Below are 14,843 nucleotides of genomic sequence, written 5' to 3' on the forward strand. Positions count from 1 at the left end.
TCAATGAGAATGTAAATTAAATGAATTGTGTGTGCAAATGTGTAATGAAGTGTGTACGCAGATCTGTCTTGGATTATCACGGGAGCATGCAATTGTGCATTTAAGGAAGTGAGTATGTGTATGTGTATGAAAATCATATGTATTTACTACAGCATCTAAGTGTATGATTGAAAATTTGGCCCAATGCTTCTGGGAAACTAAGTCTGTACAGACTTAGCTGTGTGCATTAGATACTAATAATCAGTACATCCAGCCTTACTGAATACACCGGTAAAGGCTTTTCCAGGTGTTAAGCTGCAAGTAGCTGCTCAGATGTATGTACAGCATGTACTATAGTGTGTGGGGGTGTGCAGATGAGGCATGTTAGCCTGGGTGGTCAAAGCTGGTGGCTTCTGTGCAAGCAGTCACTGCAGCTTTGTGACCTTTGAGTATGCTGGAGGTGAGCGGACATAATCTGCTCTTGGTCAGGTTGTTGCGAATCCACAACAATTCCTTTACCTCAGAAGAGGCACTGGGGATTTATACCATTGTAATGAGGGACAGAGTGTGGGTCCAATATCTCTTAATAGCACTATTAGGCTTGACTGTTAGCCAGATAGAAATGCAGCTGCCTCCAGGACCCAGTACACTCGTTTCATGTTGGTGGAGTAGCAAGCAGCACTGTCACACAGCAGGCCAGATCCTCGGTTAGTGTAAATGTGTAAGTCTCTTACATTCAGTGATTATACTGATTTACACATCCTGAAAGTTATCAGAAGGGTTATCCTGATTTATGCTGTTGTGGTGTCCACAACATTGCCTTTAGTGCAGAACCCTCAGGGAGAGCTGCTGCTGCAGGAAAGCAGGGCGCCAGGAGCTATGCTATTCCCTCTGCCAGGACCTAAGCATGACTCTCATCTTCCTAAGCCCATTTGTTGGGGAGCTACTTTTTGGCAGGATCCCCCTTGGTGAGCACATAAAAAAGGGTGGCTTTTGTTAGCTCCAAAGGACAGAAGCAGTGCAAAAAAATTACATTGCATGGAGCCCTAACTATGCTTGTTTAGAGAAACTGCTTGCATTTATGAAGTCTTTGGTGCGGAAAGCAGGGTTGCAAATGACTGCATCAGAGCGACAGTAAAGGCCATTAATTTCCTGTTATGTTTTCCTGTGTTGGGGGCTTTATTAATTTAATTTTACACTGTCGAACAACAGCGAGCGCTGACACCGCCACACTCGGAAGGTTTTTTTTTCTCAAGCAGTGCTTTGCCTGACATGCAAATCAACACTGCTATCAGGACCTCTAGAGAGAAGGAGGGAGCACAGAGCTGGGTTGTCCCCATGAAGCCTTATCTCCCAGTTTCTGGGAGATCCATAAGATTCCAGTGGAGCACACTGGCACCTGAGAGGCCACCAGATCTGGATCAGGCCATGGACACCTCTAAGGCACAGTCTAGAAAATATGAATTCCTCTTTACCCTGCTGGGTTCCATTGGCTTGGTCCTCCACTAACATGCCTCTTCATACCACCTTTCCTTCTATTTCCCTTGCTCTAGACTTTTCCTTCCTTTCATTCCACCTCATCTTCCCCTCATACACTCTTTTACCTTAACCTCACAAGTCAAAGAAGGCTGTGCCTGCCCCGAGCCAGATGCTAGTGAATCATGTTATTGGAAGCTCTTCTGAGTCAGCACTAAACCAGTGCTCAAGCAGAGTGTTTTTAGAGCTGCCATTTTTGACGTGCCATAAAACAAAGGCTCCAATCACTCAGAGTCATTAAAATTCCCATGGCATTTTTTGAAAGAGTGCAGACATTAACCTGGCTGTCCTGAACAAAATCCAGCCTGAGTGATTACCCACAGCATATCTTAATTCTCCTGTGGTTTCATTTGGACATGGCACAGCAAAATTCCACTGTTGATGCTCTGTATTGTTCAACATCTGCCAAGGTCCACCCGAGAGTCAACCACATTTCAGTAGTAAATGAGATCTTAAGAAAGGGAAGGTTAATAAACAATGTATGATACAGGATGAGTAATTGTAAAATGCCGTGCAATAAAATAGCTAAAAGCTTGTGATATGCAGCAATCTGCTTGTACTGTCACAATGCAAACTTTTTTTTTGAATGCTCATTCCTGTAATAACTGAAAATCATTATTAGAGTAATTTGGGATCTTTCTGCATGAGCCCATGTAAAGGCCCTTATTGGTATATGAAGGGGCATATACTGATACAACCTCTATAAGATGTATGTTGGAGATACGTTCCAAATTGTAAGAGGTAGTCCCCAAACAAGAGGGGACCCAGTCATGGGTAGCAATCAGTTTCACAAACAAGAGAGGGCTGTGCAGAGAAGACCCATAAGTATATTTGAGAATTAGCTAATGGGGTATTTTTTTTTAATTTGCTGGGATTTAGTAAAGTTGTCCCAAACTCTAGAATAGTTCTGATCTGCTTGGAAGGTCAGCTTCTCTGTTCAAGGCCTACCTCTTGCCACACTAGATGCCAAAAGCCAAAGTAAAAAAATATCTAATTTTGGAAACCAAGCATGGAAGTGTTCCTGTCCTTTATAACAGCCTTTTCTAAGAGAGGACTAGAAGGTACTCGAGACTTGATGGACATTTCATACACAATAACCACCTCAATAGGGTTTAAACAGATGGCTACAAACCTCTTCTGATATAGATCACCTAGCTTAAAAGCAGAATAATACCTCTGAGCTCCCAAAAAAGGCAGAGCCAGTGAAAGAAATCGTGACCTACTCCACATCCAAATGGAAACACTGATACCCATGACCTAGCTCCTGTTCTGGCACTGTGGTCCTGTGTGTTTTCCTGTAGCTGTTGGTCTGTGTGGGAAGAAGATTTTGTACCTCAAACCTGATGGGATGTAAGCAGTAGAATGCTTGGATGGATGAAGGAAAAGCAAAGGAGAAATGTGGACCTAGGCATTAATTTTAGGGCCCTTGACAAAACTCTGACAATTTAAAGGGCCTTAAAATGGGCATGAATTGCATTTGACACCTATTCAAAGTGGCCTTTATTTTATCTGATCGATGTATGGAAAAATCACCTTCAGAATTATGGATGCAGACAGACAGAAGACAGACAGATATGTCTGCTATGTCTCAATAGATAGTATATGTGACTGCTTCTTTCAGGCCATCTACTGTTAACACAATTGTCCCCCATATGCAAAGTCTTAGAGCTTAGCCTAGCCTCTGCAAGCCAACACAAAATGCAGTTTGTTTCAGGTCTTGCTTGGCAACCACAGAGGTAGTTGGAGGAAATCCAGTACTCCCTGAAAGGGTGTTAAAATATTCACAAACTGTATTTTTCTTTAATACAAGTTCTTGTGGCAAAATTAAGCACACTAGTTTTTCTCTTTCTCTCCCCTCCACTTGAGTCACCTCCCTGCACCTCATCTATCCAGACAAGATTCTCACAGGCTAATCACTTGGTGACATCTTGTTGCTTCCCCCTGGGATCCAATGAAACAAGGCTGGAGGATCTAATTCTATCACTTAGGGAAGCAAAGAGCTCCTGCTTTCCTTCCAGACAGCAGCAGCCCTCATTTTGGGAGGAGAAAGGGTTTCTCTCTGGCCCTGTCTGAGAACAAGGTGCTTAGTGTCTTCCTTTAGCACAAGAAGACACCCCTCTATAGGAATGATTTACATCTATGAACAGCAAGCGATGCTTAACATTACATTGCAGTAGACTTGTGAGTGCAGAGATAGCCAAATTAGGAGCTAATTGGTGCACTGGGGATTGAATGTTGGGCCCCCTTGGCTGCTGGGATGTGATCGGAAAGAGAGAGAGAGAGAGAGAGAGAGAAAGAAAGGGAGAGAGCAGGAACCATCCTCTGTTGATGCCTCTCTAAAGGTTGGGATTCCTGAGGCCGCTGCTGTCTAGTGCTGTCAAGGTCAGCAGGTTCGGGTTCACTGAACGGTCAGGATGGCTTGAATTACTGGCACTGCCTGCCGATTCCTCCGCTGATCGTGAGCCGTCTTCCAGTGCTGGCTGCGGGATGCTGCTCCCTGGCCATGTGCTATACACGGTGTGGGGCACAAGGAATGTCAGAGAGGCAGATGCTCTTGTTAAAAGGATAAGTTTTTAGGAAGATTTAAGCAGCCAAGGAAATACTGAAGAAATGCACATACTCTATGTGCTGAGCATGTGGTGACCAGGCTTTCAGAAACAGCAGTTCTGATCTGTTTTCTTTTACCTGGAGAACTGTCCCCTGCAAACTTCTGCCTTCCATGTAAGTTAGAAGAATGGCTCGAAGAGGGCCTATGAAACCCTTATGGGGTGAAAAAACTGTTGGTGAAGATTTCTGTCCAATTCTATATAGGTGGAATGATTAGTGAGAAAAGACTAATGTGTGAGTCTTTATGTAAACCACACTGCTAGGACATTTTCTCCCCAAACACATGCAGCTGTGTGACCAGGCTAAAAGGCAGGTGTAGTCAGGCACATTCCTACAAGTTTGTCTGCAGAGAGCACCAGAAGGTGGTCAGAAAACTGCCTGCCAGTGTGCACCCCAGCAGGCAGGCTTGGAGCCACTGGAAGGGACCTTACTGGAGCAGGTGGGGAGAAACTGTGTCTGCAGGGGTGTGAGTATGCACAGGCAGACTGCTAGTGTCACATATGTGTGTCTGGGTGTCATCAACATGCAGCTGAGTGCCTACATGTGTGTGTATGTATGTATGTATGTAGAATGTACACATATGCTATCCAAGCATCCATAGCAGCAGTGATAGTGGAAGTAAGCATGTGAGAAAGAGAACAGCAGGAGGGAGCAACAAAAGAGAATTGGAAGAGGATTTGGGACTGTGTGGAAGTAGTCTCTAGTGTGTGTCTTCAACAAAAACATCTCCACAGGCATCATTGACTAGCTGCGCTACAGAGAAATCTGGCTCTCTCTGTCTATAGGCTAGAGTGCTTATTATTCCTTCTTATTCTGAGGTTTGTTGTGTACATCTGTGAGACAGTTTGTTCCAGGGTACAGTCAGCTACATCTGCCTATAGCTGTGTATACAAAACTTTCGTACTCACGCCTCTGCATCTGCCTACCATGCACATTTCTACACCTGGAGGAAACTCAGGGTAATGCTGAGAACGGAGCTGCAAGGAACTGCCCATACCTGATGCCCATGCATTAGGCCTCTTGTACAGCACTCTCAGAGCTCAGCAAGACATGGAAGACATCAGGGTTAACATCATGCAATCTCCGCTGTGAAAGGGAAGGCACCATCTCCTCTAAGCTCAGCACAGGTATTCTGAGCAGGTTCTCTGTGTGGCCTGGTCCCTGTGCATTAGGAAGTACATTGTGCCTACCATCACCTCTGCTCAACTCCCCACCCAGTTCCCTCTTCCACTGCAGAGCAAGGGGCTCTAGCAAGAAGGGTCAGGGACAGTGCCCAGTATCGTGCTGGTTTACATTAATGAGATACACACAGTGTAATCCAGCAATGGAGTCAGTTCTACAAAAGGAGGTAATAGCAGGCTGCCATGAACAGAGCAGCTCAGGTAATTGGTTTATCTATCTAGAAGCAGTAGTAGCAATCTCTGCACAGAGTAGCAGTAAAGTCTCTTCCTTAAGGCTATTTCCTTTGTCTTTTCAATTGCTTGCACATCCATGTGAGATAGAGAGAGAGAGGAAGAGAGAGAGAGCTAGAGAGAGAGAGGGAGAAATGTTAATTTGTGAATTAATGGCTTTTCTCAGCGGAATTGTAAATTCAAATGTCACCTCACAGGGTGACACTATGCTGGGCTGCTGAAGAAGCAATGATAAGATTCCCCCCCCATCCCCATGCCGACATATACCCATGCCCCTCCCCTCCCTGAAAGATAGCTACGGAGTGGAACATGCTACTTTTAATTTGCAATAACACCACAGTAGAGAGATGCAAGAAAGACTGCCTTCCGACCCTCCCTTCCACAACAAGCCAGGCCACATCTTTCCCTTTCCACCTCTGCCTCCTTCCACCCCCTCTTCAACCCCTCCCATTTTAAACCGAGTCCAAGACAACACATTAACTCAACTCCCCCCACCCCAAACTAATCAAAGGATGAGCTAAGGGAGGGCTCTTTAGAACGGATGCCTCTGCAACCCTCTCCTCTCCTGCAATAATCAGGTGAATTAATGACCATGAAGTTAAAGTGAGCACTGATACTCAGGCGTTGTGCAGCGTAGGGGAGAAAGCCTTCATTGTTTTCGAGCAGGAGGCGGGCAGCAGCAAGGGAGATTCATGGATGGAGATTGAATATGCAATTTTCTTTCACCTTGCCAAGAGCTGCCCCTGGGCTGTGCCTGGCCTAAATTTTTTTTTCCTCTTGCCATCTCTGCCTTATCCGGCCCTCCCACCTCCCTTCCATTCTTTCCAGAAAATTACCTTCAAAATTGATTTCCACTTTTACAAACAAATATAATGGGAACATGAGGGGGAAAAAAAAATCTTGGGCTGTGATGAATTAGGGCTGTCAGGTGCTTCCAAGTCTCCTTTGTTTTTGTTTTACTGCCCGTTAGGTTCTTTGTTTTTCCAGCAACTGGGAATGGTGCCCCTGCCCACACAGTCCCTGTGGTCCCTGGCTACCATCACAGGATATGTCCATCACCTGATGTCCTCACTGTGTTATCCCTGCTCTCCATCACTGTGATACAAACAGCCACTGCTAACAGACTGACCTAGCCCTTCACACCAGGATGCAACTGATCTCCTCATAGAGACACTGCGTGTCCCACCCTGCTGGTGACCTGGCTCCTACAGCCATGCTACAGGTCCATTGATTAGCCTCTGGTCTTCACCCTGCTCCTCCTGTTCTCCTTTGCCTTATTCAGCTGCTTCTTGATGGAGGTTTCCCAGCCCTCCCTCTTCTGATAGATCAGACTGGGTCATCAGCATGTCATCTTGATCCCTGTTGTGGCTCAGTGCCGTGTCACCTTGATTACATAGCAGTATTGCCCTTATGTCTCATTGCCAGATCCCAAAACAGTGTCATCCTTATCTCCCACTGTCATGACACCCTGATCCACTGTTATGACAGTCACCAACAACCCTCTAAAATACCATTTGCCTGCACATTGCCAGCTATTCCTGATGCCTTTTGCAGTTTATTCTGTCATCCACGGTGCACTAACCAGGGATCCTCATTAAACCAGGCACCATGCTCCCTCTGACTCCCATAATCTTTACATTCATAAAAAAATGTAAGTCATCTCCCTGAATGCAGGCAGACCCAGTGTACAACTCATCTAGAGTGACCAAGAAGATCCAGAGAGAGATGAGCACCAGCAAAGCTAGGGAGCAGCCTCTGCACAGGTGCAGGCAGAAACCCTGGGAGAACTTGTAGCTGCCTGACTCCTGCTGACACATTAGCTGCAACAGCCCTCCCATAAAAGAGTCAAAAAGTGGAAGGAGATCTAACCACAGACTAAATACCCATAAATAAACAGTCAGACAAGCACACTTCCATGGCACTCACACAAATAAACTTAAAGAAAAGCTCTGTGCATAAGTAAGACTCACAAAATGTAGCCAATAGCATTTAAAGACACAAGAATGCAAACTGGGACACAAGGAGGTACTAATGCAGGTGCATGTCAATTAAATATAATTTCTGAATAAACAACTTACAAAAATATACATACACTAACTAAATTAAAACCTGGAACTCAAAGTAATTTCCTTAAATTCACATATACAAAATTAAATCATGTAAACAAATACAAACTATTTACACAAATAAATAACCTTCACACAGGCAAGAGCAACCGAGATATATATACAACATACACACAAATATATAACCCCAATGCAAATACACATCTGTACAAACTCTATACAGAGGTGCACAGCACTAACAGGCTACATATTCATATCCAGCAACCACAAAGATACAGTGATACTCCATGTATGTAACAACACATACGCACAGAATATACATACAAATATACAACATTCACATATATGCTCAAATTGTGAATACAAATACCTGGCATTCATATAAATACATAGCACTAATACTGAGCTATACATGCCCAGACATCCATATGATCCACAGTATGCATTCTCCTACTAGGCAATATTATACACAGCTTAACATACACATTTTCCAGGTCTCCGTAGGCATGCACAAAAATTCGGGTCCAACCTGCCACTCACCCCAGTACATAAGCACAGATAAGTAGACACCAGTGATCCTAACACAGAAATACAAAAAACCAAACAGGCGTGCATTCCTAGAGACACAAATACACAAGCAGAGACGCACACAAATACAGCTGAAGCCAGACCAGCTTGTCTTCAGATAGTACCAAACCCTGCCAAACTAAGCAGCACTATAAGCTTTAGAAGCAGAGCATTCTGTCCAAACTGCTTTCTGTGATGTAAGCTATTAACTCTCCCTTACCTGAAGTCCTCCTGAACAATGCGTACCCCCCAAACTCCCAGGGCGTGTCCAGGCACACACACGCACATGAACTGTTTCTTTTGCTTATAGACTGACCTCCAGATTCGTGGTGCAACAGCCCACATTTCTGACAGTGCTGTACTGCTTATTCATTGTCCTCTCCTTTATCCAGTTCCCCCTCCTCTTTTTCCACACATACTCTCCCTTTTCTGATCGTCCTCCTGCAGTTTATTTAGAGAGGTTCAGGATGAGTAGCAGGTGCCTTTCTTATTGTCCTCCTAGGAGTCTCACCAGCCAAAGATCCTCAGGAGGGAGAAGTGGGTGGCTGCTGAGAATAAAATCCCTCTTCAATTTACATTTTCATCTAGAATGGAAGGGAGTGTTACCTACACTTGTGTGTATAGACACAATGAGTCTGAACATCTCCTGTGACCACTGCTGTTTGCTCCAAGCTGACAGCCACTGGAAACTCGGCCACACTGCATGAAACAGCACAGTCCCAGGAAAAGCAGGAGGAACACCATGAGAGTGTGAAACACTCCAGAAACCGCTCACCCTGTGTGCACAGCCATGAACTGCTGCGTCCACACCCCACAACTGTGATGGTTGGAACATGGGGTTAGCACCTGAGGCAGTGTAACTGCATCTGTCTCCAGTGTCATTAAGACTAGTGCTGACCTGCAATGAAGCAATCATACAGAATAACGCAAACACATCAGCTGTGGTTACAAGAAATCACAGCATGAAGCAATGTAGACAGAAGTGCTCTTGTGTCACCTGCAGGGGTGCAAATGCATCTTGTTGTCTTCAAGAACACAACAGTTTTGGGAGAACCCTAATACACCTAATATGCCCAGAGAAGAGCATACATCAGGTGCCATGATACAGCCAAGTGGAATGATTCACTCATACTCTTCGCAAACATACACAGGCAGCATAAGAAAATGAATGTATTTCCCTACAGGACAGTTAAGGGCTAGTCCTCTCTGCACTAGTGCAACTACAGCACTGGTAAGGCATTGTCATACTGCAGATGACAGCATAAGCACGCTGTATGTCCTGAAACAATACTTTGTGAAAACACACAATTCTCCATGCAGTACTGCAGTCATATTGACTTCACTCTCATGGCCAGGTGACAGTCTGTCGTTAGTCAACACAACACATCAGCTGCAGTAACAACTATATGAATTGCAAGGACAGTACAGTTCAACCTGCACCCACGTACCAACAATTACTGCATTGAAACAACCTAACTGCAAGCTATGATGCAGACATACCACCAGAAAATTCACAGCCACCTCTGTAAAGAGTGTAACACCCCTGAGTGTAATGGGACAGCATAGTGAGCAGTGATACAGTTAATCTTATCATTAGTATCACAAACGCACAGTCTATAGTGATACAGTTACAACAACATGATAACCACAGCCACACTGCCTGCAAAGGTATGTTGATGCCAATGGCGATGACACAAAGTCACCGGAAATGTCACAATCACGTCTCCCAAATTATATTATCCTTGCCACTCTGAACAACACAAATGGGATCATATTTGCAGTGGCACACTCAGTTACTGTGTATCTGCTCGAAAACTCAGACCTTCTTAAACACATTACACATCTGTGTTACTGTTTACACTGTGCTACTTTTCATATAAATAACTGAGTTAAAAATTTTCTTCAAGTCAGTGTCTAAAAACAACTTTCAGGACTGGGACTGCTGCAGATCTCCCTGCCTCACACTCCACCTGAAGGAGGCATTTCTACTTTCCCAGTAGGAAAATAAGATCATGGCCAGGTAGGAAAATCCCCAAGCTGAACACTGTCAAAACCCTGCCCTGCAGTCAGAGTCCTCCCATTTGGAGTGAGGGAAGGGAAAACCACCTCTAACAAAAGCAATACCTCTCAGTAGAGGGGCTTGTAGTAATAACAAAGTTATGCATGCAGCACCGAAGAGAAGTACAGTGACACTACCTATCCTACGGATACAGGACTAACAGTGCAAATGCTCCTACTGCTAGTAGGCAGCACCCTGTTCTGCATAGCTCAAACCTATTTTGAAGAGTATGGTGAACCACCTGCACTGGTACAGCTAACACTCTTTGGAAAACACCACCAGACCTGCCGAGATGTTGTTAACCCTTTACTGTCCCCTTGCACTGACACAGCCCAACATCACATACTTTGATGTAAATCACTCTAATCATCAAAATGACAGGTGAAGAAAGGAAAGGAGGAACTTCTGCCTTCTCAAGTTTGCTCCCCCATCTCCAGTGGGGATTCCTTTACTGCAAACAGCCTGAGTATTATTGCCACTTACAGTAGTAATCACTCTGTCCCCTCCTCTCCCACAAACCTACTGCTGATATTAGCACTGATCATACTAACAAGCCTGTGGGTTTTATTACTACTGATACTAATAATACTGGACACATTACGTCTGCTCCCGCCAATAACAGGCTGCGGATATGATCCCTGCTAATGCCAATAATACTGGGGGATATTATCTCAGCCATTGTCAGCACTGCAGATATTATTGCCAGTAATGCTGTCAAATACTACAGATATTGTCAGGGACCAAGATTAATAATGCTGAGAATGTTACAGCACCAGCCTCACTGGAAGACAAATCCGAAATGAGAATTTGGGTCTATAGAGGAAGTCTGTTTGCAGTCTGCTATGGAGAGGAGCTATGTCTAATAAAAGTGGTTTTGTTAAGATCCCAAAAGTTTCACCCAGCTGGAGATGCTGTGATATGCAGGGAACGGTTTAAAGTAGTGTTTTTATATTATCTAATTATCTGTCTATCCATCCATCTACCCATCCTTGCCTTTCTTCCCATCTCTCCCTTTTTCTCCTTATACAGTGCTCAGGACTACAGTATGAATGATAACTAGTTCTTTGTTAGTACCTCTGGGTCACCCCAATTCTCATCCCTTTAGCTATCAATCAGGGGACTATGAAACAAATTAAATACTTGCATTTTATTTTTCCCCTTTATCCTTCTAGACTTGCTGCTCCTTAGTCTGAGAATGACCCTGATGATTTTGGCCTGCCCTCACAGCATAGTACAACATGATGATCATGAAGAGCCAGGAATTCCTGTTTCCAGCTGCAGCTTGATACTGCAAGACCCTCAGTGGTCTTGGGAAAGTAATTACTTGCTGCAGGGCCACTTCTGCCTCTGGAAGATGGTGGGTGTAAGTGGTGGGGAAGGTCAGCGGGAAATTACAGCAACATTGTCAATGCCCATAGCTGCAAGAATTGGCACACACTGTGCTACACAAGTGGTGGTGAACTTTTTCAGCCAATTTTGTTTTAAATTGTAGGAGACTCTCTGCTTTGTGTAATCTGTCATGGAAGTCAGAGGGTTTACAATCACTGATTGAAAACTGAAACAAAAGGAATACATGGTTTTAACAGGGCACATCCTGACCATCCTTCCTAGGCAGTCACCTCAGAACGACACACTGAGTTTTGAGTAAAGACCTGTGATCTGACAGTTCTTGATGTGACTAGTAGACACTCAGAGCTACCTCCCTGCTAGCTCTCAATGCTGTAGTCTTCCCATGCCACCCTTGCAGTTTCAGCCGGCACATTTGGTAGGTTGGGATTTCCCCTCTTCCCTCTAACTCCCTGTAAGGGACACACCTGGCTGTCAGCGTCCATCGCTGAGCCCACCTCATGCATCCGTCTGGCTCCTTCTGTCCAACTCGGGAGTTCTGCTACATCATCTTGACACATAATTATCTCTCCTCTTCTTAATCATCTGTGCTACTGTCTAATGTAGGCACCAGCTGCAGCAAGGAGGACCTGGGGGAGGGGGTGTGCTCAGATAGAGGCTCCTCTGTCTTTCTCCCACCCTGTTCCCCCTAGCCATCACAGAGGTTGCTAACAAGGTTTTCAGAATCAGGGATTCAGGAGCAGCTTGGTACTTGCCCCCTTCTGCTGAACTGCATTCCTCACAGAGGAATCCTTGTAGCAGAGCTGGTCCAACAGAGCGGAAAGAGAGAGCGAGCAGTGCTGCTTCCTTTGCCTCTTTTAGGGAAGAGCCAGCCCCAAAACACTGGGAAAGTAGATGTGCATTGGGAGCTCGTAAGGGCTTTTCAGTGTGAGAATAAACCCTGCAGTTAAGAAACTGCAGCAAAACAGTGCTCAGAATCTCTGGGAAGTACTGAGAAGGTGTATGCATCCAGCATGAGCATGAAAGAAATACCTGCACTGGATTTCTTGCCAGGTTTTCCTAATCTCCATCTCAGATAGGAACAGTCAGAGCCCTCAGAACTCGGGGGAGATTGCCCAGGAGTGAGTGCAGGTCACTGGTGGTGCACAACTTCCCCTTGGACCCTTCTAGCCTTAGGGACCCAACCCTGCAAAGTGATGATGTCTTTCAGCATTTCTTAAGGCCAGTGTAAGCCCAGATAACTTTTGGCTAGGGGTGTTCAGCAGCTGGCAGGGGGTCCCATGTGAGCTTTCTCTGGGACAGGAGTGCCACATGTCCCTGCAGCAGATATCTGTGATGGCAGGATGAAAGCTGTTCTCTAAGGCAATTGCAGCTGTGTCATGTAACTGCCTCCTAAAACTCTGAAAGCTAAAGACAACCAACATCTCCAGGACTGTCTGATACCTTTTTGATTCCTAGTGGGATATGTGGGCTCTTGTCTAACAGCAGGGAGTTGCAGAGTGTTGCTTGCCCTTCATAAATCAAATGTGGGATGAATTAAGGACAGACACAGATTTGTTCTTACTGTCAATATATCACTGTGAAGTGTCACAGTCTTAGACGGCTGCTTGGTTGTTTCTGCGTTTAACTGTAGTGCTCAAAAAAACCTCAGGTTCTGAGGCTGGAAGTGACTGTGTGGCTGCATCTGAAGTGTGATGATCTTTCCAGGTATTTGGAAAGAATAGCCGCTACAGACAGATTGAACTGCTTCATTTCAAAATGAGATATGGAGGCACCATGTTGAGAGCTGGTTAACACCACACAGGACTGTATGAGAACAGAGGTTCACAAAAACCCCAAATAACTGCCAAGAGATTTGCACAACCATTAGAGAAACTTGTCACTCAATTTGACATGTCACTATTTTCTGTATATGTAACAATGGGAAATGCTGGAGGGTTTGCAATGTTTGCAGTCTCTTATTCCTTTTGACTTTGAGGCATTGACTCAGCCCTTCCATTGCTACACTTTTCTCTGAGCTGGGCCCTACTGCCATCTAGCTGGGAAATGGATCTTCCTCTGGGTGCTGATCCAGTTTCCAATGACATCAGCAAAAATTTTCCCATTTGCTTTAATAGGAGCTGCATTGGGTCCTTGCCTCTAGTTTTACTTTGTATGAGGGAGAAAGGGGTCATGATGACTGTCTTTTTCTTGGGATTACTGTGTTTATTTGGATCAAAAACTTATAGATATGAACCTCATCAGAACCAACGCTGAGAAAATAGTACTAACAAAACCCCAGAATGCAGAAGAGCTTTTTCCTCTCACCACATATCACATGTTCCCTCACACCACACAGCCTTGGGGTTACAGCACCCACAGCACACTGAGCCACCTGTACTGCTAAGAGGTTCCCCCCAGGCAACAGGCAACAGTGGAAAACAACATACTGAAGGCAGGTCTGAACTGAACAACCTGGTCAAGCACTACACTTAGAAAAATTCACCTCTTGGCCCTCAATTTTTGAATACATCAAATTAAAGGAGCAAGATTTAAGAAGAGAAGTTTACAAAGCCACCATAAGGCACCAAGACCTTACCTACCCCTCCTGACTCAGTCTATCTAGACCTGAGGCTTTAGCTTTTGGCTCATTTCAGGATTCACTTTGCCCTGAGTCCTTCCTAGCAGGTAGGAAGGAAAAGGATTAAGATAGCTTAATCCTAATTCCTTAGAGCCCTAGTGAAGTCTTAGATAACAACCTTAGGGCCACAATACTCAGAAGACCTCTTGTTCTGCTTTCAGACTGTTGCAAGCATGGCAGTTCTGCTGTGGTAGATGCTAGCCATTGAAAACTGGGCCCTTATGATCACCAGCTAATGTAGCTCATGGCACATCACAGGGCAGGAAATTGTTTGCAAGGGGAATGAAAGATAACTCCCACATTGCTGGTGCTTCTCCGAGATGGCATTTTGTTTGAAAACGAGTGAGTCGGGGAAACCATGTTTTCCCGCAGTTCAAAGTCCAGGCACCTGCTGGCACCTGGGGAGTTCAGTTCCAGCAGTTTCCAGCAGTGAATGAACTTGGGATCAGCTCCAGCAATGGAGACGGCTCTCTGCCTGCTGAGCAGATGTCTGGAGACGCAGCCTGTCATGAAAGGGCCTCGGGAAGAAGAGCATTCCAAGCCAGCAGGGCAGTGGCGGGGAACTGGTCTCTGTTGCTAAAACTGATCTAGCCCCTGGAGCAGCTGCAAACCTTGGCCTGAAATTGGAGCCTGTACATGGGGACAAAGAA

The 14,843-nt window shown here is 45.1% G+C and overlaps 1 protein-coding gene across 7 annotated transcripts in view; it reads right to left on the reverse strand.

Annotated features, from left to right (window-relative positions):
* Positions 1–14,843, reverse strand: part of PAX2 (paired box 2) — an 86,532-nt gene that overhangs the window by 35,203 nt on the left and 36,486 nt on the right. For 2 of the 7 annotated variants that reach the window (XM_074907317.1, XM_074907319.1), the window contains exons 6-7: positions 11,269–11,282; positions 6,709–6,739 (exon numbers count right to left, since the gene is read on the reverse strand). The exons of the other annotated variants lie outside the window; for them this stretch is intronic. In XM_074907317.1, coding sequence (XP_074763418.1) covers positions 6,709–6,739; positions 11,269–11,282 — 45 coding nt within the window. The remainder of the gene's footprint in view (positions 1–6,708; positions 6,740–11,268; positions 11,283–14,843) is intronic. 7 annotated transcript variants of the gene reach the window in all.

Source organism: Athene noctua, chromosome 5, assembly GCF_965140245.1.
Source record: "Athene noctua chromosome 5, bAthNoc1.hap1.1, whole genome shotgun sequence".
Lineage (NCBI taxonomy): Eukaryota > Metazoa > Chordata > Aves > Strigiformes > Strigidae > Athene > Athene noctua.